This window comes from Myotis daubentonii, chromosome 1 (genome assembly GCF_963259705.1).
Source record: "Myotis daubentonii chromosome 1, mMyoDau2.1, whole genome shotgun sequence".
Classification (NCBI taxonomy): Eukaryota; Metazoa; Chordata; class Mammalia; order Chiroptera; family Vespertilionidae; genus Myotis; species Myotis daubentonii.
The window spans coordinates 78,340,036-78,367,810 of record NC_081840.1 but is presented as its reverse complement, the minus strand read 5'-3'; the positions used below and the strand labels follow the sequence as shown (position 1 = coordinate 78,367,810).

The 27,775-nt window shown below is 45.7% G+C and overlaps 2 protein-coding genes across 4 annotated transcripts; both read right to left on the bottom strand.

Moving 5' to 3' along the window:
- Positions 1-6,478: 6,478 nt before the first annotated feature.
- PABPN1 (poly(A) binding protein nuclear 1) lies at positions 6,479-11,483 on the bottom strand. Of its 2 annotated transcripts, none has more exons than XM_059708092.1 (7): positions 11,118-11,483; positions 10,670-10,784; positions 9,968-10,035; positions 9,255-9,361; positions 7,946-8,033; positions 7,710-7,861; positions 6,479-6,606 (listed from the first exon to the last, which is right to left on the bottom strand). In XM_059708092.1, exons 1-7 carry the CDS (start codon positions 11,466-11,468, stop codon positions 6,567-6,569), a joined length of 921 nt encoding a protein of 306 aa, XP_059564075.1. In that variant the 5' UTR covers positions 11,469-11,483; the 3' UTR covers positions 6,479-6,566. The 2 variants fall into 2 exon arrangements, with proteins under 2 accessions (XP_059564075.1, XP_059564084.1); XM_059708101.1 differs by lacking the exon at positions 11,118-11,483 and adding an exon at positions 10,894-11,011.
- Positions 11,484-21,405: 9,922 nt separating this feature from the next.
- Positions 21,406-26,312, bottom strand: BCL2L2 (BCL2 like 2). 2 transcript variants are annotated; one of them, XM_059708114.1, is made up of 4 exons: positions 26,206-26,312; positions 25,819-25,906; positions 24,980-25,419; positions 21,406-24,327 (listed from the first exon to the last, which is right to left on the bottom strand). In XM_059708114.1, the coding sequence occupies exons 3-4, from the start codon at positions 25,409-25,411 to the stop codon at positions 24,178-24,180; spliced, it is 582 nt and encodes a 193-aa protein (XP_059564097.1). In that variant the 5' UTR covers positions 25,412-25,419; positions 25,819-25,906; positions 26,206-26,312; the 3' UTR covers positions 21,406-24,177. The 2 variants fall into 2 exon arrangements, with proteins under 2 accessions (XP_059564097.1, XP_059564106.1); XM_059708123.1 differs by lacking the exons at positions 25,819-25,906; positions 26,206-26,312 and adding an exon at positions 25,680-25,812.
- Positions 26,313-27,775: the final 1,463 nt, after the last annotated feature.

Sequence of the window (27,775 nt, the reverse complement as noted above, 5' to 3'; positions counted from 1 at the left end):
TGAGAGCCAAAGTTTTTAAACTTAAACTATATAGTAGGTACATTGTTATTAACTTAATTAGGGTACTCCTAAGGCTTAGAAAGAGCCACACTCAAGGGACCAAAGAGCCGCATGTGGCTCACGAGCCGCAGTTTGCCGACCACTGCTCTAGCAGGTTTGGCTCACTGGATAGAGTGTCGGCCTGGGGACTGATGGGTCCCGGGTTCGATTCCAGTCAAGGGTACATGCCCTGGTTGTGGGCTGATCCCCAGTGGGGGCGTGTGTAGGAGGCAGCCAATCAATGATTCTCTCTCATCATTGATGTTAATATCTCTCCCTCTCCCTTTCTTTCTAAAATCAATAAAAATATATTAAAATGAATAAATCCTATATAATAAAAGGCTAATATGCAAATTGTCCCCTCGACTGGGAGTTGGCCAACTTCCTGTGGACTCTCCCCCTGGCCAGTCCCACCCCTGATCGCCCCACCCCCACCCCAATCAGGGGCGGGGCCGACCGGCCAACCTCCCACATCCCCTCCCCCCAGCTGGCCCAGCCTGATCTGCCCCCACCCATGCACAAATTCGTGCACCAGGCCTCTAGCAAATAATAAAAGACAGGCAACCCAATTTAAAAATGAGCAGGTATCTGTCTGAATAGACATTTCTTCAAAGAAGATGTATAGTCCAGCTGGTGTGGCTCAGTGGTTGACCTATGAACCAGGAGGTCATGGTTGGATTCTCACATGCCTGTGTTGTGGGCTCAATTCCCAGTAAGAGGCATGCAGGAGGCAGCCAATCAATTATTCTTTCTCATCATTGATGTTTCTACCTCTCTTTCTCTCTGAAAATCAATTAAAAAACATATTTTTTAAAAAGTGTTTGCTAGAGGCTGGGGGAAGGGAACAATTATATATATAAACTAGAGGCCCAGTGGATGAAATTCATGCACAGGTAGGGTCCCTAGGCCTGGCTGGTGATCAGGGCCAATCAGGGCCTTCTGGCTGCTGCCGGCCGGGGCCTCCTTTCTCTGGCTGCCAGCTGCCGGCCAGGGCCTTCCTTCCTTCCATGCCACTCTCTGGTGGTCAGCACATGTCATAGCGAGTGATCAAACTCCATCTCCCGGTTGAACTCCCGAGGGGACACTTTACATATTAGCCTTTTATATAGAGAGATACTATTGATGCCCAGCCAGTGTAGCTCAGTGGTTGAGTTTCAACCTATGAACCAGGAAGTCACAGTTTGATTCCTGGTCAGGGCACATGCTTGGGTCTCAGGCTCGATTCCCAGTGTGGGGCATGTGGGAGGCTGCCAATCAGTGATTCTCATCATTGATGTTTCTATCTCTCCTTTCTGCTCTGAAATGAATATATATAATATATTTTATTGATTTCTTACAGAGAGGAAGGGAGAGAGATAGAGAGTCAGAAACATCGATGAGAGAGAGACATTGATCAGCTGCCTCCTGCACACTCCCCACTGGGTATGTGCCCGCAACTAAGGTACATGCCCTTGACCAGAATCGAACCCGGGACCCTTGAGTCTGCAGGCCGACGCTCTATCCACTGAGCCAAACCGGTCAGGGCAAAAAATATATTTTTCAAAAATGTTAAAATACTATTGAATTGTACACTTAAAAGGTAGATTTTATGGTATGTGAATTATATCTCAAAAAAAAAAAGAGGTCCATAGAGCTTTTCGGTGAGATGCAAGTCAGAGGTATGGCAAACTGACACTTTGGCAAATAAAATTAGTCTCCTTACTAAGTGACTATATATATATAGTTTTTAGAGAGAGAGAGAGGGAGAGAGAGAAACATTGATGAAATATGGATCAGCTGCCTCCTGCACATCCCCTACTGGGGATCAAGCCTACAACCCAAGCATGTGCCCTGACCAAGAATTAAAGGGTGACCTCTTGTTACATGGGACAACACTCAGTCCACTGAGACACACTGGCTGGGCTAAGGAACTCTTTCTGGAACAAATTCTAGCACCTAAAATAAGCACTTGGTAAGTCCTCAGTAAATGATTACCATAGGCATAAAAAAGGGAGGGCGAGGGGAAGAGGCATGAGAAATCAAGATTTGAAAGACATTTAAAAATTATGTCATGATTTGAGAAAGGCTACTCATTTAAACCACATATAAAAGCAAGAGAAGTTATATCATTGAAAAAACCTAGCAACTGATTTTCTCTATTGCTGTCAGGTTGGGCAAATCTACCTAAAAAATACTGGGTTGTCTTCAATCATTGATTGTATCACCTATCAGCTTAAGGATCTCTGACTCAGACCCTCACCCCAGAGAAGAAATCTTGTAGACAGGTTCCCCCTCTCTCTCTTAGACACTTCCTTCCTACAGAATCCCAATGAGACTGGGCTCATTCCTATTTCTTGTTTAAGAAGGAGCTTGTCAGGATTGACAGAAAAGTAACCAATCTTTCCCAAGGAAAGCAACTTACTTTCCATGCCATTGCTCCTAAAATCACTGATGCTGCTACAGGAAAAAAAGAGACCAGCTAAAGTTGGAAATCTGATTCCTATAAGGACAGGACCCAGCAGGTTCAGGATAAAGGGACCCATTAACATCTTTTGAGCACCTATTAAGTGGCAGGCACTGTGAGCTCTTACAAAGGCAAAATCCATGCCCTCAAGGAGCTTGCAGTCTAGTGGGGAAATGAGGATGTAATTATTCTAGTTATAAAACCATGAAGTGCTAGAGATAGAAACAATTTGTCCTGAGTGCAAGTGATTCTAAGAAATCAAGAGCGATTTCTCACCTGTGGTACTTATGATTCTGACAGAACAGATGTGCTGGGCACAGCAGAGTTGAGAACATGGGCAACACATGAAGAGTAAAACTCATGCCGAAACCGGTTTGGCTCAGTGGATAGAGCGTCGGCCTGCGGACTGAGGGGTCCCGGGTTCGATTCCGGTCAGGGGCATGTGCCTGGGTTGCGGGCACATCCCCAGTGGGAGATGTGCAGGAGGCAGCTGATCGGTGTTTCTCTCTCATCGATGTTTCTAACTCTCTATCTCTCTCCCTTCCTCTCTGTAAAAAATCAATAAAATAGATATTTTTTTAAAAAAAAGAGTAAAACTCATGGATGGGGCAGGAAAATTTAATCAGGATCAAACTGGAAAAGGCCTTAGGTCCACACTTTAGTTTATACTTATGATAGCAGCATAAGGGCCTTTCTGCAGTGAAGATGAGGGGCTGCTCAAGCAGTTAAAGAATGGAGAGAATGGATAGGATATTGAATTGACTAAACATACAAAACTATAAACAAGAGTCCAAAAAATGAATTAATCCTCCAAGACCCAAAAGATTTATAAGGATTTTTGATGGCTATTTAGTGCCTCCTGGTGGATAGATGAGACCTTCCCAGCATTAACAGCATCAAGCCACTTCGATGTTTCTTCTTCCAGTAAATAGTACAGCCTCTTTTGCTAATCAGCTTCTGTAGAAATCTGCACTCAGATTACAAGGCACTGAGTTGAATCTAGTTAAAGACAGACCCTCCAATGCTACTAAGTCACATATAGTACAATAAATGATCAAATGCTAAATTAAGTGGTCAACTACCCACCCAAGAATTCAGAACACCAAGCCATTTAAGAGGTGGATTAGCAGAAACCGGTTTGGCTCAGTGGATAGAGCGTTGGCCTGTGGACTGAAAGGTCCCAGGTTCAATTCTGGTCAAGGGCATGTACCTGGGTTGCGGGCACATCCCCAGTAGGAGATGTGCAGGAGGCGGCTGATCGATGTTTCTCTCCCATCGATGTTTCTAACTCTCTATCTCTCTCCCTTCCTCTCTGTGTAAAATCAATAAAATATTTTTTTAAAAAAAAGAGGTGGATTAAAGATTTGTAGGTATGGAATAGAGCCATTTTTGAAGATTACTTAAGAATCTAGGTCTGAGGCAATCATGGACAACGTATCCTGGGATCATGAGTGAATGGCACGGACAGAAGTTTAAATATTTGAAGTCCTCTAAGTAATGGAGATTCTATTAAAGTTTGAGTGGGGGTGATTACAGTACCCAAAGATTTTAAGACTAATCTGACATTAGAATATAAAATGGAGAAATTAGGTTATTAATATGACCAAGTAACTGAACTACAGACAGTCCTCAGGCTACGTCAGACTCAACGTACGTCATTTCATGATTATGTCACCATTCCCCATCCTATATAACAAAGAGGGAATATGCAAATTGACCATCACTCCACCACAAAGATGGCGGCACCCACAGGGGTGGGGGTTTCTGTAATACAAGATGGCTGCACCCACAGTGGAAGCTGTTCTCATAACGAGCCTTAACAAGCAATCAGCAAGGACCTGAGGCTGTGCCATCCACCACCCCTCCACCCCCCGCCCTCCATGGGGCTTGACAGGGGACCTCAGGCCCCACCTTCCACCCTGGCACCAGGCCGGGGGACCTCAGGCCATGCCCCCGCCCAGCAGGGCTAGACAGGTGACTTCAAAGTGTGCCCCCCTGCCCCAGTGCTGGGCGGGGGGACCTCAGGCTGCTCCCCTTGCCCCAGGCCTGGGGACCTCAGGATGCGACCCTCCTCCCAGTGGGGCTTGTTGGGGGACCTCAGGCCGCCCCCCGCCCCCCAGCACTGGGCCAGGGGACCTGAGGCTGTGTCCCCCACCCGGCAGGGCTTGACAAGGGTGGGACCAACCAATGGATCTAGCCCAATGGTGGGGAGGGCGGCCAGGTCTGGGTCTTGCACGATTTTGAGGCACGGGTGGGCGGGGACTTGACTCTGGGTCCCGTGGTGTGCCCCAGACTCTGACAGGAAGTTTTTCATATACATTTTACTAATTTTCTTTAATCTCAAGGCACTTCTGAGAAAGGGCAAATAGCAATAGTAAAATATTTCCTCTAATTAATCCTCTTAATGTGCACAAATTTCATGCACTGGGCCACTAGTTTACTTACAAAAAAAAGTTCCATCGTTTCAATGATGTATGTACATATGTGCTTTATGTTTTTCATTATTTACCATAAGCAAAGGTCAGGAATTGTTCTTTTACCTTTTTTCATTACTGCTGTGTATGTGCTCCACAAGTGACGTAGGCACTTATGTAGGTGGGTTCCGACTTACTACAGTGAAAATCACATTACCTCGCGCCACTGGAACGGATCTCCAATGTAACCCGAGGGCCCACTGTACTAAATTTAAGGATACTAAAACAATGAAAGCCTGTTTTGATCCTTAAGGGAAGGATGCAAAATAAATTAGCCCATGTTATGTGGTCACTGCATGGCTAAGGTAAGCTTTGCAACTGTTAGCTAAATGTTTGTTTTTCTCACCTTGGAGTAAAGACAGGATAGGCTACCCAGACCACAATCTTAAGATTCTAGCAGTGCTCGTGCCTTTAATTCATTTGCACATAAGTTTTATCAGGAACACACACAAAAGTGCTATTAGATCACTCTAGTCTAGCCATTCTATTACTTCCCCAAGCTCATTTAATTTACTTCTCAAATACCAATCAGGGCTACGTGATATCCAAAAAACCCACCATCCTCAACTAAACACTTAATGTTGCTGCTAGTTGTTCACTTTAACTCCTATTCCTTAATTCATAACCAAGAACTTCCCCTCCACAACACCAGCATTTCCACAAAGGAGAATTAACAGTCATCTGGAATCTAAAACAGACTAGGAAGATAAATAATCCTTACACTCAAAAGGCCGAACAATTTTTATTTTCAAAAACAACTTTATTCATGACACATTTTAAAAAAACTCCCACCCGCTGGAAATGAGCTAGAAAAATAAACAAAATCCACCTCCCACCTCCCTGTGCCCACTTCCTCCCATTCCCTCCAAATAAAAGGGAAAAAAAAAAAAGCAAAGGGAAAACAAAACAAAACTGAAAAACAAAAAAAGTCACCAAACCCCCCCAAAACAAGGTAGTGCATTTCCCCAGGGGGAAGGGGAATTTACACTGGAGCCGCTGGGAGCGGATCGGAGATCTTCCGGCTACAGAAACCTGCAAAGAAAGACACTCAAAACAGAAAAAGAAACACAAAAGGAAACAAAATAGATCACCAGGCAATCTGAAGGAACAGTGAGCCAGAAAAGAGGGGTGGGGTGGGTGGTTGACCTGGCAGGACAGGAGCAGGCAGGAGGGTACTGTGAAAGTGAGGAAGATGGAGGGAAGGTAACAAGCAGAACAGTTTGGTGTCCTTCCAGAGCCCTGGGTTTAAAAAAAAATCCCTCCTACCATCCATGCCCACCTACCCTTGAGCAGCCCCCAAAGGGGTGAAGTGGGACAGGGAAACAGTGGGAGCAGCTTGCGCAGTTGAGTCGAGTCCATGGCGAATCCCCAGAGTGAATAAGCAGCCCCCTGCCCCACACCCTGGGCCTCCCCCTACTCCCCAAAGCAGGTCCCTCCTCAGCAGTTAGTTATGGGATTTTTCCCCCCTTCCACAGTATATCTTTTTTTTTTTTTTTAATATTTTTTTTCCATCAAGGTCATCTTCTGTTTTCTTTTTTTTTTTTTTAATTCTTTTTTTTTTTCCTTCTTTCCTCTTTTTTTCCTCTCTCTCCTCCTAATACACACTTTTTTTAGTAAGGGGAATACCATGAAGTCGCTCTAGCCCGGCCCCTGGAAGAAAGAAGGAGAGTTAGGTGTTAACACAATCACTAGATAGCTCAGTACAAGCCCCACCCGATGGGCCCTCTCCCCAGTTACTGTGAAGGGAAGGGGGGGCAAAGAAAATGTCCAAGTATACTAAAACTGACCCCACAATCTCAGAAACAATGACACAGCTGGCAAATGGGAGGGGGGAATTGACAAAATACTTCTCCAAACAGTGGCAATAGAGAAGTGCACCCAAGACAAAAGAGCAAGGAAAAAGACTCGTTGTATGTAGTTTTCTCAATTCTCCACAGGTCTACACTCTAGGCCAGGGGTGGGCAAACTTTTTGACTCGAGGGCCACAATGGGTTCTTAAACTGGACCGGAGGGCCGGAACAAAAGCATGGATGGAGTGTTTGTGTGAACTAATATAAATTCAAAGTAAACATCATTACATAAAGGGTACGTTTTTTTTTTTTTTTAGTTTTATTCATTTCAAAAGGGCCAGATGGGCCATAGTTTGCCCACGGCTGCTCTAGGCCCTCACCAACAGAACCTAACTCCTGGGAACAGATAGGTAAATACTATGAAAAGCCCCAGGTCTATATACCTAACTTACCTATTTAAGTGAAAAGAGAAGTAAAGCAACATGGGCACCACAAGACTGGCTCAGTTAAAGAGTAAATATCTCAATATCCTCCCTCATGGTTGTTGAGGATCAACTAGCCTCTGGTATTCTTCCAAGGAACCTTCAAACATCAACCCTTCCCTAACTGGGACAAGTAAAAATGTCCAAGCAGTACTTTCGCTGCTGAGGCCCTGTTCTTCCAAACTTTCTGTGTAAACCCATTTACTGCCACCAACTCTCAAGGGAAATCATGCTGGGGGAAGAAGCATCTCTCAGGACAGAGTGGAGAAATCCAGCCCTTATGACCAATTCCTGCTCCAGAAAAAGATGATGAGACTGGCCGCCTGGCCTGACCTGCAACTACCTTCCTCACCCTGCACAGGCAGGAGACCAAGTCCCTGGAGACCAAGGGGTGGGTTAGGGAAGGTTCCTCAGATCAGGAGTGAAGTCAACATAAAGGTTCATGGGAAGTGGGGGAGAGGAGCAGCCCATCTATCCTGACCTGTAGACACGACCCCGGGGCCTGCTGTTAAAACCACTGTAGAATCGAGCTCGGGAACTGTTGTAGTTGGTGGTCCGGGCACGGTATCGGGCTCGTGGGAAACCCCGGTCTGTTGTGCTGATCCCTGGTCTGTTGGTTCGTTTTGGGATTACCTGAGCGAAGGATGTACAATGTAGAGCTTTAATCAACCTGGAGAGTTTACATAGAACCAAAATAGCAATGAGCATGGGGCTTACCTTGATTTGTCTTCCTCTAAATAGGGATTCATCTAAGGCCAGGGAAGTCCTCACTGACTCTTTGTCTGAGAACTCTATATATGCAAACCTGCAAAAAAGTGAGACTTTAGCTATCTGAGAATGCAAATAGTAGATCATAGGTAAAATTCAACTTTGCAGGCATGCTTTGTTTGGGTACAATGTGTTCACCCTTTAAGTTATTAGCCAAAAAAATTTTTTTAATGTTTTCATTAATTGTTAGAGAAGTGAGAGAAAGATGGAATCATCAATGAGAATAACACCATTGATTGGCCCATAACCTGGGCATGTGCCCTGACCAGGAATCAAACCAGTGACCTCTTGGTTGATGCTCAACCACTGAGCCATGCCAGACAGCTGGTCAAATAATTTTTAATGAAAAATTTTAATCAAAATGTCCAGCTATTCTTAGAAAATTGTAAAACAGGGTATATAGGACCTGAATTTCTATATGACAGAACCAGGTAAGGCCAAGCAGAAGTTGCCCCTCCCCTTCTAGTTCATGATCCCATTCATATCTAGCCTTCATCTTTATTTTGTCTAGCCCCTGAAAGCATTTATGTGCAACCTCTGAAATGCAAAGATGGGCAAAAGTAGGTTTACAGTTGTGAGTAAGCAAGTTTATTCTTGTATTATATATTCTTCCATACCCACTACTGTGAACCTACTTTTGCCTATGCCCGTACATCAACATTAATGTGTTAAGCCCTAGTCGGTTTGGCTCAGTGGACAGAGCGTCGGCCTACGGACTGAGGGGCCCCGGGTTCAATTCTGGTCAAGGGCACATGCCCTGTTTCGGGCTCCATCCCCAGTAGGGGGCGTGCAGGAGGCAGCCGATCAATGATTCTCTTTCATCATTGATGTTTCTATTCCTCTCTCCCCCTCTTCCTTCCTATCTGAAATCAATAAAAATATATTTTTAAAAAAAGACAAAGGACACTTGTTGGAACAGCAAGTTAACTTAATCCGCAATATAAAATCTACTTGTTTTTATCTATTTGTTTAAAGCCTCACCTGAGAGTATTTTTCCATTGATTTTTAGAGAGTGGAAGAGAGAGGGAAAGGCCGAGAGAAATACTGATGTGAGATAAATACATTGATTGGTTGCCTCCTACAAGCACCCGCACCAGGGCAGAGCCTACAACCGAGGTATGTGCCCTCGCCCAGAATTAAACCCAGGACCCTTCAGTCTGCACGCCAACACTCTATCCAATGGGCCAAACCAGCGAGGGCTAAAATAATCTATTTTTAAATTGTGACTAAAATGACCCCAACATACTTCCACACTTACCCTTTGGGATGGCCACTAAATTTGTCACAGAGTATGGTAACACGGTTGACTGAACCACAGCCATGAAAGTGTGCTTCCAGCTCTTCTGCTGTTGCACCATAGTCCACCTGTGGGGATATATAAACACACACACACACACACACACACACACATATATATATATATATTTGAAGGGGGGGTACATTTCAAAGGTACTGGATAAATTCCCACCTCAATAGATACACTGCTTAGCCTCTGAGGTATACGTTATCCATATAGAGCAGTGATGGCGAACCTATGATACACGTGTCAGAGGTGACACACGAACTCATTTTTTTGGTTGATTTTTCTTTGTTAAATTGCATTTAAATATATAAAATAAATATCAAAAATATAAGTCTTTGTTTTACTATGGTTGCAAATATCAAAAAATTTCTGTATGTGACATGGCACCAGAGTTGAGTTAGGGTTTTTCAAAATGCTGACACGCGGAGCTCAAAAGGTTCGCCATCACTGATACAGAGGAAAGTACATCAAATCTGGTTCTCTAAGGAACTAATCTCTTCTTTCCAACCCGAGGCTCTGCTGATTGCTATTACTTTTTACCACCTCCCAACACTCCCTCAGCCCCCAAATCTATCACCTATCCTAGAGATGTTCCTTTCAAGGCTTCTATTAAATGACCCCCCAAAATAAGACCTCCCACCAACCCCAATCTGGGCCTTAGTACATACATTGCCAACATAGATGGACCGGGCATCAGCCTCCATCTTCTCTTCGATAGACATGATCACTGGGCCAGCTTTGGAGGAGAAAAAAAAAAAAAAAAACTTGCTTTTTACTTGACCAATATATGAACCACCACCATCATCACTAGTGAACACGAAGATTTTGGTTCATTCTTTGCTGTACCCACTGCCTAAAATAGTGCCTAGCACACAGTAGGTTGTCACTAAATACTAGCCAAATGAAGAAATAAGGTAATACATTCTTAAAAAAAAAAAAATCAAAGAAAACAGTACAGGAATCCCCTCCCATTCCCGTCAAGTCCCTAATGAATAGGTCTGGTTGAAATGATGTGATTAAAGGGGAAGCCCTGCAGTTGAGCGGTTTATCTCAGGGCTCCTAACTAAAGAGTCACCAATTTAAGGAAGAACTACTAAGCTTGAAGGTCAAATGCCAGCTGGCAACCTCCACAAAGGGTAGAGGTAGACTAAGAACAAAGAGAAATATATGTGTAACAGGGACAAAGGGAGGCACCCACTACCCTCGCCAAAACAGCTTGCTTCACAAAGGTCAACGGAAAACACGATGGACTCTGCCCGCCGGCACCTGGTCCGCAACCGCCGACAAGCAGCTCCAAGGTCCAGACCACCTCCTCCGCATAACCCTTCCCATCCGGGCACCGGCTCCGCGTGCAAGCGCCAGCCACTCACCATTGCCCGGAGGTGGACTCATATTCATCTGCTTCTCCACCTCGTTCTGCAGCTCTTTCAGCTTCTCCGCTTCTTCCTCCATCTCCCTGACTCGAGCTTTAATCGCTTCCAGCTCCTGCAATGAGCGGGGAAGGTATGGAGAAGAGCTGAAGAGGAACCACCGCAGGGCTCTGCCTGCTCTCGCACCGCACGCGGCCCCGGCCGTGCTCGGCCATTTCCCTCACCCCACGCGAGGGTCATTACGAGAAGAAACGCAGGCAACCTTCTGTGCAACAACACCAGGCACCCATGACGCCCGAATCCGCCCGGCCGGGCCTCCCCCGGCGGCCGAGGATCCGGGCCCGGCCCCAGCCACGTTATTCCCCGCCCACCCGCACCCCCCGCCCGGGCCCTGGGCCTCCCGCGACACGGCCGGTCCGCGGCCAGCTCGCTCGCCTCCTTCCCTCACCGGGTCTTCAATGGCGCCGTCCCCCGGGTCCCCCTCGACCAGTCCCGGCTCCTCCTCCTCCTCCTGGCTGCCGGGGACTCCCGAGCCAGGCCCAGGGCCTGGGGCGCCCGGCGGGGCACGGGGCCGGGGCGGCTCCTCTTCAGGCTCGGGCTCTGGCTCGGGCTCCAGCAGCAGCTCCTCAGGCTCCAGTTCCTCAGACTCCAGGCCGTTCCCGTAGTCCCCTGCGCCCCCCGGGGCCCCCTCCCCGGCCTCCCCACCGGCCCCGGGCACAAGATGGCGCCGCCGCCCCGGCCCGGAGCCCCGACCGCCCGCAGCCCCCGCTGCCGCTGCCGCCGCCGCCGCCGCCGCCATCGCCGCTCAGACTGGGGCCCGCCGCCCAGCGATTGGAGAGCTGTGCGGGCCACGCCGACGACTCATTAGTCAAGCAGCCTGCCCGTCACTACGAGCTAAGACTCCATTGGGGAATGTTACTTGGCAATCAAATAAGACCCCACCTCCGAGGCGGGGGATTGCTCCAAATTCTCAGATCCCGGTAGGTGAAATCGGCCAGTCAATCAACACGCGTCCCACCTCCTCTCAAGTCCTTAGGTAACAATACCGACACGCTGTGACGACTTTCCTGCTTCTTCCGTTTATGGGCGGGTGCACGAGGTATATGCCGCTTCGTGATTGGTCGCTGGCTCGACAAGTGGCAAGGACCAATCCTCCGATTGCTTGGACGCAGCGGCCCAGTCTCAGATGTCGATTGGCTCGCGAAGGGCTGACATCCGTTTTGATGGATGAACCTTGCCCCCAAATGGCATGCCGGGCTTACCGCACGGAAAAACGCAGGTCACATGACTAGTCTTAAGGTGGCCACCATTTGACACTACTGGTTGCTAACTGTTGGAAGGTACGAGCCGGACACATTGCGGCGGTCTCTGGAAACTGGTCTCCAGAGCAGAAAAGCACCCGCAGATGGGATATTGCTTGAAATGGAGGGTTGTGAGTGGAGGTGCCCAAGAAGGAGCTTGCTTTTGCCGTTCAAATTATCGGTACTACCACGCACCAGGTCTCCCAAACAAGAAAGCAGGGAGGAATCCTTATTCCAGAGCTACCAGGCACGAGTCCTCTCCGTTCCGTCTTCCTGCACGGACGTATTTTCCAAGACCTCTGCGCATGTCCCAGTTTCGCCTCTTCCTTATCTTGCTTGGACTTTTTGCTCTGTCCCCGTAATGGGTCTCTCGGCTTCCAGGGTCGCCCCTCCAATCAGCACCACTCCCAGACTGAGTTTGCTCCCCCTTGCTGTCCAGGTCACCGTGGCTTACAGACCTCAGGACTAGACTACTACGCAAATGTTATTTCCACACTCGCTCCAGTGCGTGCATCTGCACGCGCCGGTGCCTCTGTACCTGCAGCTCCTCTTCAACAAGACCGTTACAAACCTCTTCTGAGAAGCCTTCCACTAGCCTCCCCTCCTCTCCTCTCCCATGGTGGTGGTGGGGTGGGGGGAATACTTCACTGTGGCCTTAATTATTTTGTGTTGAGTTTCCTAACTAGGTCCTGAGAGCTTGGAGATAAGAGCTTGCATCTCCCCTGTGGGGTAATATACCTGGACATGGTTAAGTGTCCAGTAATGTTCGCTGACAAAGGATGCATTGACTGGGGTTCTGGGTACCACCCTTCGTCTTCAGTGCTTTCCCAGCCCCCAAACCCTCCTTCAGACCCCAGAGGACTTTCTCCAGTCAGGATCCCACCACACTGTTGCACTATTAGATACCAGTGAGACCTAGTCCTGGAAGGCAGGGTTGCCATATTTCAATAGTGATCCTATGCATTTGTTAAGAATGAAAGAACGGAGGTGCTAAGTCGGCAAGAGGGATGTTTGTAGCCAGACCAAGCTATGGTTTGAAAGCCGGTTTAACGCGAGCCCAACCAAATAGTTAACCCCAATAGGAGCAGGAGGATTTGGACTAGAGGACATCCCTGTTTGCAAAAACAAAAGTCAAAAGCTTCTCAGTATACCCCACTCTTCCCCGCTCACTCACTTTTTCTCACAAATCCTTACCTCAGAAACAGGGGAACTTGGAGCAGAATGACAGTCACAGTCCTTTAAACATTTCACTGAAAATTCCTTCATCAGCTTCAGTGGTCTGGGAGAACTAACTTCAGCACAGAAGACAAGCTCTAAAATGTGAGTTCTCTGGAAGAAAAACCTTTTATACTGTACCTAATCCAATAAAGATTTGGGTGTTCTATTGGGACCTAGTTTAATCTAATCAAACCAAGTAAGAGAAATGGGATTTTTTTAAATGCCTTCATTCCTAATTTTGTTGAGCACTTGATTTTGTAACAGGCACGATCCTAGCCTCTTAACTATATTATCTCATTGAAGTCTCATGACCACCCTAGGAAGTATTTCCAAAACCATATCTTTTTTACAGATGAGGAAAAAGTAAAGTAACTTGTCCAAGTCATGAGACTAATTAGAAGTGAGCAGGGAATTAAAAGTCAGTTTTCAAAGTTCAGATCTATCAAAATTACTGTAAGGTTTGTTTTAAAACACAAACATTACATTATATCTGATGCTGAAACTGGAAAAAAACTTGAAATGGAGGGTTCTGAATGGAGGTGCCCAAGAAGGAGCTTGTCCAACAATAGACAAGTGTGTAGGCAAACTATAATACATCTAAAGTTTATTATGTACCTATTAAAAGGTTTACACAGCCCTAGCCGATTTGGCTGAGTGGATAGAGTGTTGGCCCTCAGTCTGAAGGGCCCCAGGTTCGATCCCAGTCAAGGGCACGCACCTTGGTTGCAGGTTCTCCAGCCCTGGTCGAGGTGCGTACAGAAGGCAACCAATCAATGTGTCTCTCGCATTGATGTTTCTCTTTGTCTCTTCCTCTCCCTTCCACTCTCTCTAAAAATCAATAGAAAAAGATCCCAGGTGAGGATTAACCAACAAAGTAAAAATAAGAGGTTTACACATAGTGTGTGATAACATAAACATTTTTGTTAGTCCAAAAAAGTAGAATGCAAAATTGTATATAAAGAATGACTAGCCGAAACCGGTTTGGCTCAGTGGATAGAGCATCGGCCTGCGGACTGAGGGGTCCCAGGTTCGATTCCGGTCAAGGGCATGTACCTGGGTTGCGGGCACATCCCCAGTGGGAGATGTGCAGGAGGCGGCTGATTGATGTTTCTCTCCCATCGATGTTTCTAACTCTCTCTCTCTCTCCCTTCCTCTCTGTAAAAAATCAATAAAATATATTAAAAAAAAAAAAGAATGACTAAAATTATGTATATCTTATTTTTAAAAAACCCCAAAAATTAGGTATTGGGGGTAAAAAGGAGCAAAAACCAGTATAGTCTTATCTTTGGCAGTATGTACCAAAAGCTTTTTTTAAAAATATATTTTATTGATTTTTTTACAGAGAGGAAGGGAGAGGGATAGAGAGTTAGAAACATCGATGAGAGAGAAGCATCAATCAGCTTCCTCCTGCACACCTCCTACTGGGGATGTGCCTGCAACCAAGGTACATGCCCTTGACCAGAATTGAACCTGGGACCCTTGAGTCCACAGGCCAACGTTCTATCCACTGAGCCAAACCGGTTAGGGCACCAAAAGCTTTAAAAATGTTGAAATTCTTGAAGCAGTAGCCCTGTAAGTTGCTTGGTGTTAAAAAAAAAAAGAAAAGAAAAAAAATGTTGAAATTCTTAACTCAGCAATTGTGTTTCTTATCATCTGTTCTAAAGAAATAATCTAGCCTGGTGGGTGTGAACTAGCGCATAGTTTGATTCTTGGTCAGAGCACATACCCGGGTTGCACGCTGGAGGCCCATTAGGGGACATGCAGGGGGCAGCCGATCAATGATTCTCTGTCATCATTGATGTTTCTATCTATTTCTCCCTCTGCCTCCCTCGCTCTCTAAAATCAATTAAAACATATTTCATTAACAAATAATCTAAAAACTGGGAAAATATTTGAGAATTAAAACATCCATCAAACTGAAAATGTAAACAACTTGAATGTCCAAGTGGGCATTTTCAGGAAAATTATTGTACAAACATAGGTGTAATTTTTCATAGTCATTATACCTTCAAAATATTTTAATGATAAAGAAAAATGCTTGCTATATAATAATAATCAGAATTGGAGTATAAATTATATAATATGTATAAGTATGATCATAAAAGATGGGAAAGCAATATGCCAAAACATTAATAGTGGTTCTTTCCGGGTAGTAGGATTATGATTGATCATCTTCTTTATAATTTTCTATGTTCTAAAATTTTCCCACAATATCATATATTATTATTTTTTTTTTTGTGGTGGTGGTGGGGGGGGCTATTTAAAATTTGTAAAAACGCCAACTTCCAAACTTACTCTAATAAGCATGATTACTTTTTCAAACACATTAAAAAAGATATTTGAATGGTGACTTGTAAAGATACTTCCCTGTTAGAAGGCATGGATACCATCTTACTGATATTTACCCATTCCCTATCCCTGTGTGCTCAATAAGTGGTAACTAAGTGAATAATCTTCTGTAAAATCTGATTTCTTGCCTGTTATTAATGTATAAAGAACATCAAAGAGATGATTCTGAGAATTTCTTTTTAAAGTTAGTATATGTAATAATATGAGATCCACCCATTATGTATATTATTTTCCTTCAGTAATAACCTATCAATAGAGAGCTGAAGAATTTTGGGAAAACTGAAACTCAGTGATGTGCTCAAGAAGGAAAAATGTGTTAATAGAAGTGAATGGTCAGTGCAATTGCAAAAAGGAGAATTAAATTAGTAACATGAATGAGGATATCTCCAGTTTTGTCTGGAAGGGAAAAGTTTTCTCACTAAACATAAATACTTGGCTTCTTGGTAGTTTCATGCCCATTTTTGACTCCTGCTTTGAAATTTTCTTTTTGCTTAATTTTATTTATTGATTGATTTTGAAGAAAGAAAATCTATTTGTTGTTCCATTTATTTATGCATTCATTGGTTGATTCTTGTATGTGCCCTGATGGAGGATTAAACCTGCAACCTTGGAGTATTGGGATGATGCTCTAACCAACTGAGCTACCTGGCCAGAGCTCTGCTTTGAAATTTTTACCGGCTACAATAATTCTCTATAATCTAGAACTAATAGTCACACATGGGTACTGAGCCCATGAAGCAATGAATAGTCTAAAATGAGATGTGCTGGCAGTGTCAAATATACACCCAATTTCAATGACTTAGTATGAAAAAGAGACTATAAAATAACTTAATTGTTTAATATTAATTATAGATTGAAATTTTAAGTTTTTATATACTGGGTTAAATAAAATATTATTAAAATTAGTTTTACTGGGTTTTGTTTGTTTTTTTAATCCTCACCTGAGGACATACTGATTTTTAGAGAGAGGCGGAGGGAAAGAGAGAAACATTGATGTGACAAAGGAACATCGATCTGTTGCCTTCTTGAATGCACTCCAATTTGGAATCAAACCCACAACCTAGGTATGTGCCCTGACCAGGAATTGAACCCACAACCTTTCAGTGCACAGGACAATGCTCCAACCAACTAAGCCACACTGGCTTATTTTAAATGAGGCTACTGGAAAATGTAAAACGACATCTGTGCCTTGTATTATATTTACTAGAGGCCCGGTGCACAAAATTTGTGCACTGGTGTGGGGGCGATCCCTCAGCCCGGCCTGCGCCCTTGGGGGATGTCCCTGCAGGGAGCGGGCCCAAGTCATCAGTCAGACATTCTTAGCGCTGCCGCGGAGGCCGGAGAGGCTCCTGCCACTGCCGCTGTGCTCGCCAGCCATGAGCCTGGCTTCTGGCTGAGCGCACTCCCCCCATGGGAGTGCACTGACGACCAGGGGGCAGCTCCTGCGTTGAGCATCTGCTCCCTGGTGGTCAGTGCCTGTCATAGCAACTGGTCATTCTGCCATTCCGTTGATTTGCATATTAGCCTTTTATTACATAGGAGGATTTTGGACAGTGTTAATATAGAACCTTAGAGATTGATCATTTACTCTATTTTAAAGCAGGCTCCAATTCGTTCCTTTTGTTGTTGTTGTTGTTACTTGTTATTTTTTATTGATTCCAGAGAAGAAGGGAGAGGGAAAGAGGGAAACATCAGTGATGAGAGAGAATCACTTATTAGCTGCCTCCTACCCACCCCCTACTGGGGATCCAGCTCGCAACCCAGGCATGCACCCCTGACCGGAATCGAACCTGGGACCCCTCAGTCCGCAGGCCAATGCTCTATCCACTGAACCAAACCGGCCAGAGCTCTTTTTTTTTTTTTTTAAGATATTTTATTTTTTGTTATTAATCCTCACTGGAGGATATTTTTCCACTGAATTTTAGAGAGAGTGGAAGGGAGGGGGAGAGACAGAGAAACATCAATGTGAGAGAGATACATTGATTGGTTGCCTCCCAGTCAGGGCCAGGGATCAAGCCTGCAACCGAGGTACATGCCTTTAGTCTGCAGGCAGATGTTCTATCCACTGAGCCAAACCAGCTAGGACTCTTTCTTTTAAAAAAGAAAAAAAAATACATATATTTTCAATACGAATATACATATATATATATTTGTATTGATTTCAGAGAGGGAGAGGGAGAGGGAGAGAGAAACATCAGTGATTAGAGAGAATCATTGGTCAGCGGCCTCCTGCACACCCCCTACTGGGGATAGAGCCTGCAACCCGAGCATGTGCCCTGACCCAGAGTCAAAGCATGGTCTCCTGATTCATAGGTCAGTGCTCAACCACTGAGCCACACCTGCGGGGCCAGACTCCAATTCTTTCTAGTCAAAATCTGGCCCTACCTATTTCAATCCCTAGGTCTTCCCTTGTATATACTAGTAAGTGGGGTGGCCATTTAAATGAGAAGGAACCTCTGTTGGGCTGCTTAATTTCCAGTCTGTTTGGTTAACTTTTTAAAAATTTTGTACCTGAAAAACTTGTTTTAATATACTGTACCAGAATTATGTATTCCTTATTAAAATATCAGAAAATATGAGGAAATAGCCTGGCTCTGTGTGGCTGTGGTTGAGGGTCGAGGCATGCACCAAGCAGTCCCAGTCAGGGTACATGCCTGGGTTGCAGACTCGATCCCCGGTAGGGGCATGCAGGAGGCAGCCAATATATGTTGATGCATCAGTGTTTCTATCTCTCTCTCCCTCTCCTTTCCTCTTGCTCTAAAACCAATAAAAATAAATAAATAAATAAATAAATAAATAAATAAATAAATAAATAAATGCAATAAAAAACATATATATATATATATTTTTAGTTTTTTAGGTTTTTTTAAAATATATTTTATTGATTTTTTTACAGAGAGGAAGGGAGAAGGATAGAGAGTTAGAAACATCGATCAGCTGCCTCCTGCATACCCCCCACTGGGGATGTGCCTGCAATCAAGGTACATGCCCTTGACTGGAATCGAACCCGGGACCCTTGAGTCCGCAGGCCGATGTTCTATCCACTGAGCCAAACCAGTCAGGGCAAAAAAAACGTATTTTTAAAATATATTTTTATTGATTTCAGAGAGGAAGGGAGAGAGAGAGAAACATCAATGATGAGAGAGAATCATTGATCAGCTGCCTCCTGCAGGACCCCCACTGGGGATTAAGCCCGCAACCTAGGCATGTGTCCTAACCGGGAATCGAACCATGACCTCCTGATTCATAGGTTGACATTCAACCACTGAGCCATGCCAGCTTGGCAATAAAAACATCTTTTTGAAAAACATCAGAAAATACTGACAACAAAAAGAATAAAACAAAATCACCCATAAAATCCACCACCCAGAGATAATCACTACTGATATTTTGGTATATACCCTTCCTTAAATTTTCAACACAAAAGTACATATAGAGGCATGTGTGCACACATTTATTTGTTTATTTTTGGGAACATACTGTATATATTATTTCCTTTTAAAAAAAATATATTTTTATTGATTTCAGAGAGGAAGAGAGAGAGAGAAGCATCAATGATGAGAGAATCACCGACTGGCTGCCTCCTGCACACCCCCTACTGGGGATTGAGCCGGACATGTGCCCTTGACCGGAATCGAACGCAGGACCTTTTGGTCCGCAGGCTGATACTCTATCCACTAAACCAAACCAGCTAGGGCTCCAATTTCATTTTTAATGACTTTACTCATCACCTTAGAAATGAGGCCTTTCCTAACCACTCTATTTAAATTTGAAGTCTATACATACGTACACCTTCCAATCCTGCCCTAATGAATTATTTTTCTATATAGCATTTTTTAAAGATGTATTTTTATTGATTTCAGAGAGGAAGGTAGAGGGAGAGAGAAACATCAATGATGAGAGAGAATCATTGGTTAGCTGCCTCCTGCACTCCCCCCACTGGGGATTGAACCCACAACCCGGCCATGTACCCTTGACCGGAACTGAACCTGGGACCTTTCAGTCTGCAGGCGGACCCTCTATCCATTGAGCCAAACCAGCTAGGCTCTTCATAGCATTTGTCACCTAACATGAAATGTTATGTTCGTGAATATGGTGAGATTTATTTACCTGTTGTTTGTTTCTCTTATTAGAATGTAAGTAACATGATGGCAGAAATCTGTGCTTGTTTATTCACTTCTCTACTTCAGTGCCTAGAACTATGCTTAACACACAAAAGATGTTTGAATGTTTTGCTACATGAATGTCTGAATGAAGAACTATGTAATATTTCATTATACTGTTTTCTGGTTGATTTTTAAAATATTGTAATTTATATCTCACCTCTATCCACATTTAAGGCAGCTTTTAAAGTTTTCAAAGGATCTAGTCTTAAAAACACAGAATATCTACAGTCCATCAACTTGCTAAAATTTTAACTAAATGTTGCTTAACTTTAACCAAAAATGCCATTTGGAGAAATAACATTCACAGAAAACTGAAAGGTAAACAATCCACCTGTCCATTTAGTCTAAAATTTATCCCAGTATTAAACTGTAGCATCATAGAGCATATTTTGGCCAAATTGTGATGAACCTAGTTAAACAAGCTTAGGGCCAACTGAATCCCCATTTGGCATTTCTATAAGAAACAGTGGTGCAAAATTCAGCATATTTGCTCTCAGGTATTATAGATTGTGGTGTCCTTGATATCACTCAGTGTCTTCTCAGAAGAGCCACAAAACTTTTTGCCCATCTTGGGAACTGATATACTTTTACAAATCCTAAGATGAATGTGAATCTCATTGTGTTTTCTAATTTGTCTTTGCTGCCAAGAAGCTCAGAACTGAATTCACAGCCTCGCTTTAGTATTTGGGAAAACTGCTTAAAGAATGCCTTCTGTGCATTAATTTTCCTTTTGCTTTCATTTTATTATAATATTTCAATTTTCCCTATTTGAAAAATCTGTATTTTCCCATGTTTTATCTTTTGAGTATTCTAGTAAGATGTTGCTTTTTGGCAAATATAAATCAATCAATTATTAAACCAATAACACTGCAGTGGAGATAAATGCACTAGCTATCATAGCCTGAAGGTATTAACTATTAAGAGCATCTAACTCCCCTTTCCCCTGGTGCCGTGTTCACCAAGCCACTCTCAGATTTTAAGATGGCTTGCCCTGTATATATATTTTTTTTTTACAGAGAATGGAAATGCAACCCTGGATGCCTCTAAGCAATCTATTTCTTTCTACAATTTTAACCCATAAACCCAAATATTTTATTGCATTGGATTCTAGAAAGACTAGAAAATTCCTGCTTGTAATTTAAAATTAGGACCACTATTCCTGTCACACATGATTTTGATGTGGTCCTAGACTAGAAGTACAGAGGATGGGCTAATTCCTGTCGTTTCCATCCAACTTGGCAGTTTGCATTAAAATGTCCGAAACCAGATGTCTTAAGGGATCGGGAAAGGAAGCAGGAACTTCATTTTTGCCAGACTTATTTTAAGTCTAAAGTAGGCAACAGGGTATATTGGGGAGAAATGCTCACTATCACACACTTCTGATTAGAGTTTGAACACAACTGGAGACTTGACTGCCATCATACAAAGATATTTGGTAGGTTTTCTTTGTGCTGTCCCAAAGTACCATACTAGTATACACACAACCTCTTAGGGCTTGGGCTGGCACAGATGGAGTTCTTGGCTTTAGGCATTTGACCCAAGTGGGAGGATAGGGGAACAACTCTGATTTCCTATTCAACACTTCCAAAATCTCTATTACTCCAGTTCTTGCCTTTAACAAAGGGCATGTCGAGATGATTGGATCAAGAAACATCCTGACCCCAGGCTACACAGTGTAGAAGTCACAAACCCTGATCAGTCCTTCTCATTAAACTTCTGGGCTTTATTTATTTATTTTTAATACGACCATTACATATTACACAAAAATAAAAGTCAAACGAACTTGGTATTTATAAATTATTAAATAAAAATACAGGAATATATATTTATATTTATAGAGCTTTTTCTTTTCTTCTAAACTAACCAAATCTTTCTCCTGCCATTTTATGATTTAAAAAAGTAAAATAGTGTATGCCCTAGAATAAGTGGGGAGTGGGCTTAATAATCGCAGGACCCAGTTGCTCTATTTCTGCTCCTTCCTTGGCCTAAGCAGTCCCTGTTTGTCCCTTTGGGCTCTGGAGAGAAGGAAACACCCTCTTCACCTATTTAATCTCTGAAAAATAGCAATTAGATTTATTTCCCTTATTTAAAAAAAAAAAAAAAAGGAATGGGTTTAAAAACTGGGAGCCATACTCAGGCTTCCTGGCCAAGAACTAATCCCAAGGAACTCTATGGCTCTAGAAGAGTCTCTACTTTTCCCTGACAGAAGATTCTCTGGGGTTTCCATTGCCCCTCAAGAAGGGCAAGATAGTTCAAAACAGCTCACTGTGGTCCCACCCAAGCTATGCTTCTAGGAATCCATACCAACCCCCTTACACTTTCAGAATACAGCCTCTCCTTCCACCCAGGTGTGAAGGCCTCAGAGTAGGGCATCTCAGTAACCATGGTCCCCACTGCCCCTGTTTGCTGAAGGCCCCCAGAAGAGCTAACATGGAAAGGCACCCTGTAGTAGAGGGTAGGGTAACAAGTCTGCCCCAAATCTGGGGGAGCACAGGCTCCAATTTGGAGCTGATGGTCTAGTCAGTGGTTTTCTAACTTTTTTCCAGCAGCAAACCCCTTAATGCAAATAAAATCTTACCCTGAACCCCGACGTGTAAGACAACTACAAGGAGAGCTGTTCTGTTTGAGGGCAAGCGGCCCAGCCTGCTCAGAGTGCCACCCTCCCCTTTCACCTTCATCTTCCCCAAGGACTCCTGAGGCAACCCCTAGGAAATGTCGGGGCTCTGCCAAGCAGTTTGAAAACCACTGGCCTAGTTTGTCCTGAGCAAGTCAGAGCCCACCCCCTCCCCCACCCCAACGGCCTGCCACAGAGCCGCTCTGAGTTTCTAGCATCAGCATACTCACGACAGACCGAGTGGCACGTGCAGCCTACCACCTCCCCCATAAATACCATGAAAAAGTGCAGCCCTCTCTCAAGCATAAAAGTTTGGGCTAACCACCTGAGGCCAATTTGGTCCCACATTCTAGTGAGTACAACTATGTTGCCACCTTCTGGGACCAAGTGAAAAATCTCCAAGAGTTAACCATGGTCTAGCTAAGCTGATCAGTGCTCAGGATCAAGGGCAGGGTTCTAGAGCACTGTGCATGGAGAAGTCAGCATCGGAGAGCAGCAATTTTAGCACCTTAGAAAGTGCAGCAGTGAGGTCTGGCTCAGGGCATGCATTTGGAGTGAAATCATTTCTTTCTCAAAAGAAAAAGCTATAATCTGAATCTGTTCTAGAGGGCTGTGAGCTTTAAAGTTAACATTCGCAGACTCTGAGGTACAGACAACACCCATGCAAATAGCGTGGCTTCAAAGAAAATATAAATGCTTCCAGATCATGGTAGGTGCTCTAGAACCCATACACCTGGCCCTTGATAAAGCAGCACCAAAGCCCACCACACGGAACAGGCCAGGCACGGGGCACACATCACCCTCACACCCATAGGTTTCAGAGCTGGAATGTTCCTCTCAAGGCATCAACAGTCTCACTGAGACATAGTGCAGGACCCAGACCGTATTCTAGATCAGCGTGTACGTCTACACTCAGAAGGAAAATTAATTAGAGCCCCAATTTAGAGTTTAAGTTTGGGAACATAAGGTCCCAGAGATAGGGGACACTTTAGGCACCAGTGTACCCCAGTGGGAGAGGAAGGCGGCAGGCAGGTCAAGCTACCAAAGCCTCTACCCACTGCAGGCTCCGCAGCCCCGCCTTTCTGTCAGAGCCCAGGAGGCAGCAGCAAGTGCATGATGCACAAGGAAGGGGGACCATGAAGGAACAAGGCCAGCTGTAGAACTGCACTTCTCTCCAAAGCCCTGCTAACGACTTTCTGCAGAGAAGTGACTAAAGCCTTTATCTGTATACAGTGTTTCTCCCTCAGCCTTGAGGCAACAGGACAAGGGAAGGAGGGAGGGCGGGATGGAGAGGGGGGCAGAGAACTGCCCCTGTTCTTGCCACTGCAAGAGGGAATGTTTTCTCTTTAAAGAATCCCACTACCACCAGATTAGACAAGCAGCCCAGCATGCACATGCACACGCATGTCCAAGCAGCCCACTGTCACAGCCACCTCTCCCTATCACCTGAGAATCTGAGCTCCCATTCGAAGGGACGTGCCTTCTGTGTTTTCCCCAAATCCCACTCATCCAACGGAGATGCCAGCCCCTTACGCAAGTCCACCTTCCTCAGGGCTGCAAACTGAGCCCCAGCTCATTTCCTGTGCCTACACCTACAGACATGATCCCTCCCACCTCCCCCTACCCCTGGAATGACTCCAACTCCTGGCCCCCTGACTTTCCCAATACATTCCCCAAGGTCTCCAGTTCACTCTTCCAACTGCCTGCCTGGCACACTCAGTTCCCTCACACACTACCCTGCCCCTTCCCATCCTAGTTCCATGCCCATCCATTCACCCCACTTCTTTCAAGGGCATTCTCTGTTCTGTTCCTGCTCTCCTGTCCCCCAGCACACCTAGCCCCACTTGGCCCTGGACTTTCTCACTTGCTAGCAAAAAATGCTCCTACAGTTACCAAGGCCCCTAGTGCCACGGCCCCCGTCAGCACTGTCCTCACTGAGGCCCAGTTCCCCTCCCGCAGGCGTCGAGCCTCCTCCAGGGCCCCGTCCCCGTATAGAGCTGTGAACTCCGCCTGTGGGAGAGAAGGGAAGTAGGAGAGAAAGAAGGAGAAAGGGATATCAGGAGAGGAAAGAGTAGAGAAAAGAGGAGAGGGAGAGTTCCAGTTCCATTCACTGCAAGCACTACCCCATACCCAGCCCCACTCTGGCCCAAAGCTAACTGACTGCAATCCCCTCTCATCCCCCATGAGCGCTTGGCTTATCTGCCTTCCCTGCCTCAAGTGAATCCCAACCTCTCCTTGGACAAAAATTCTGCTAAAAAAAAAAAAAATTAAAAAATTCTACTCAGAACTGGCATCCTTTGACTAGACTTGCCTGACCACCACCCATCCCTGATTCCTCCCCCTATGCCCATGTACTCAAGTGTAAAATGACGTCTGGATGCCATTTGCCTGCTGGCACTCCCATGGGTACTATGGATTCTGTTCTCTGCTTTAGGCCATGTGCCCATCCAGTGATGACTACATGGCAGCCCTGGAGTGCAGCATCCTGCGTCATGCCCATAGCGAGGGCATCTGATTCCACCCAAATAGGGCGTCTCAGCCTCATTCATTCCCAGCACAGCCTCCCAGCCTCCAGCCAGAGCACCCCCACCCCCCACCACGCCCCTCCTGGAGACCAGCTTTGCAGAGGGATGTGCAGAGCAGCAACTGAGAAGCTTCTTACCCAGCCCCCACTACTGTGGATCCAGTCGGCCAGCCGCGTCTCCAGGTAGGCCACCATCCACTCCTGTACTTGTCCCACAAGTGGCTCCATCTCCTTGTTGACACTCTCAGCGCACAGAGCAGCTCCAAAGACAAAGAAGGCCACAAGGCGACCCCAGTTGGGGCCCCCTTGGAAGAGTTCATCAGAGACCTGGGTGAAGCGTTGCTGGGCTGAGCCCGGGGTCACATGCAGCTGAGCCGCCAGATCAGAGAAGGTGCGACGGAAACGGGTCTCGAACTCATCTCCGGCTGCCCGCATGGCTTGGTGCAGCGGGTCAGCTGCTGGGCCCTCTCCGGGACCCGCTCCACAAACATAACCCTTCTGCCTCAGCTTGTAGCCTACAAAGTCTGCCACCAGAGCCCGTGTGTCTGGGGCCGAGGCTGGGGTCGCCATCCGGGCGGCTGTAAAGGTCAAGGATAAAAGACTGGCATGAATATATATAGTCAGAGACACGGAATGGGGCATTTCAGGTTTGGCCAACCCAATGAGACAGGAAGGGAGGTGGGAGGGAATGTTCAGAGGCCACTAGGCAGGGAGAGGCAACAACAAATTAAATTAAATTTACTTGTTATTAAATGTAAACAAGTACATTTAATTTAAAACTACTTTAGATTTTACCAGTTCTATGATACCCCTACAAACCCCGCTCTGTAGTACACACCTTTTGGCTAGAGAAGAGGCTTAGAACCTCCCCAGAGGTAAGATGCTGGCAGAGGCACAAGATGGGGGAGGAGACCGGCCGAAGGGAAAGGTGGGGGAACCAAGGGTTGCCAGGGGCAGAGAAGGAAGGGCACACTCACCCAGCCTGGATGGCAGCTCTTAGGACCCAGCTCTGGTGGCAAGGAGCCCCCAGCTGGGGCCTTTCATCCTCCTGGCCTGCGTGGAGCCCTGGGAAGGGGAGGGGGATATCAGAGGCAGGTGGGGAAGGCCAGGGATTAGGGTCTGGGCTGAGAAAGGCTGGGATTGCAGCTCCCAGGACCAGGCCCCTGCCTCCAGCGCTCTACCAGCTGTGTGGCCGAATCCATGTTTAATGACTGTCCTCCCGGGAAACCCAGGGCCAAGGGCTTCCTGCTGACACCATCTCTACTCCGGTCTCCCCCCAGAGCAGCCCAAAGGCCCAGCTCCTCCCTCACCCCAACCCTCAGCCTGTCTCCAATCCCTCCTGCCTGCCAGGTTAGGGATCTCACGGGTCAGGCCGCTGGCTGCCGGGATCCAGGCCGTTTCCTGGTGCAGGAGCTGGGAGGGAGGGAGAGTAGGAGGAAGGGAGGGAAGGAAGGAGGGAGGAGAAAGGGGGGGGGGCGGGAGGGAGGGCCCGGCGCCTGGTGATGATGGGGCCCAGAGATGCGTCCAGAGAGAGGGGCGGGGCTGGGACGCAGGCTTGGGAAGGGCCACAATTCGGGTAGAGAGAGGGCTGCTGGCGGCCCAGAAGAGCAGGGCGGAAAGGGCACTGAGGGCTGGGCTGGGCTCCTGTCTCTGGAGGCTGCCCAGAGAAGCTGTATGGGCGGCAGCAAACCTCGGAGTAAATTCAGCATTTACAGAAGATCTCGGATCTTCCATGTACTTGTTGAACTTTCCTGGCCTTGGAGTGGGTGCCTGGAAAAGAAGTTCCCATACCAGTGGGAACTGCCTGCTACATGCCTTGCCCTGTGGAACTGGCACACACAACATGGACACCAAACATTTCACTTCCTCTTTTCTTCAGGACCTTTAACCCAGTGCTCTGTTGGAGGCTGTGGCTTTAACCAGGCATCAGGGAGCCAGGACTTGGATCGAAAGCAATTTCTGCAGGTAACTTTTCATCTTCTTTCTTCTTTTTTGTAAGCATATTGGTTTTCTTTTTAATTCTTTTTACCCAACATATAAACTCATTTTCATTATGAAAAAATCATAGAAGTATATAGGAAAAAAATACAAGTTCTCAATCTCCCTCTTCCCCTCCCACAGTTCCTCCTCCCTTCTTGGAAATTGCCAATTAAGGTTAATGTTTATCCTTTCAGATTACATATATGTGCATATATACGTATGTCTATTATTATACATGGCAGTACATTTATACAAGGCAGTTCACAGGTTGTGAAGCTGTTTGACCACAGCTGATCCACACCAGGGCATTCTCAGGCATCCTGATGGGCCCACCAGCTTTTGCAGCTGGCACTTCCTTCAGCTCCATTTGGAGAGATCCCCAACCAAAGGCCATAAAGAGGTAACCCAGTTCTCCTTTCCTGCCAGTTCCCTTTGCTTCTACCTTCAACCCAAGCCTTGGTATTACCATCTACCCCTATAGTCACTGGACAAACAAGGTCTTTTTTTAAAACAGTCATATTGACAACTAACACATGTTGAGGACTTTTTAGGTGCTAAGTGCTTTCTTTACATGCATGATATTTTATCCTCACACCAATCCTTATTCTGTTTTATCCTCATTCGATGGATGAGGAAAGTGAGGCTTGGAGAGGTTAAGTAATGTGCCCAAAGCCACATACTGAGAAGCTGGGATTCAATCTAATTCTGTCTTGAAAGCTTGTCTTAACACTGTATTGCTTCAGGGTCCCTCTTCGCTTCAGGTCATCAGTGTGTTACCATGCCATTTACAAGTCCAAACTGAAGCCATACCATTTACAAGCCCAAACTCAGTTCTCTCCTGCGTTCTGAACACACAGCCTATTCCACTCCTTTATGACTATACTAGAGGCCCGGTGCACGAAATTCGTGCACTTGGGAGGGGGGGGGTCCCCCTCAGCCCGGCCTGCACCCTCT

Coding starts and splice junctions, on each gene's coding strand:
- BCL2L2 (XM_059708114.1), bottom strand. CDS start 25,411: ATGGCGACCCCAGCCTCGGCCCCAGACACACGGGCTCTGGTGGCAGAC. Junction 24,328..24,979: donor TCCACAGTAGTGGGGGCTGG/GTAAGAAGCTTC, acceptor TCTCTCCCACAG/GCGGAGTTCACAGCTCTATA.
- PABPN1 (XM_059708092.1), bottom strand. CDS start 11,468: ATGGCGGCGGCGGCGGCGGCGGCAGCGGCAGCGGGGGCTGCGGGCGGT. Junction 9,362..9,967: donor GGTCCATCTATGTTGGCAAT/GTATGTACTAAG, acceptor ATATCCCCACAG/GTGGACTATGGTGCAACAGC. Junction 7,862..7,945: donor TTAGAGGAAGACAAATCAAG/GTAAGCCCCATG, acceptor TCCTTCGCTCAG/GTAATCCCAAAACGAACCAA.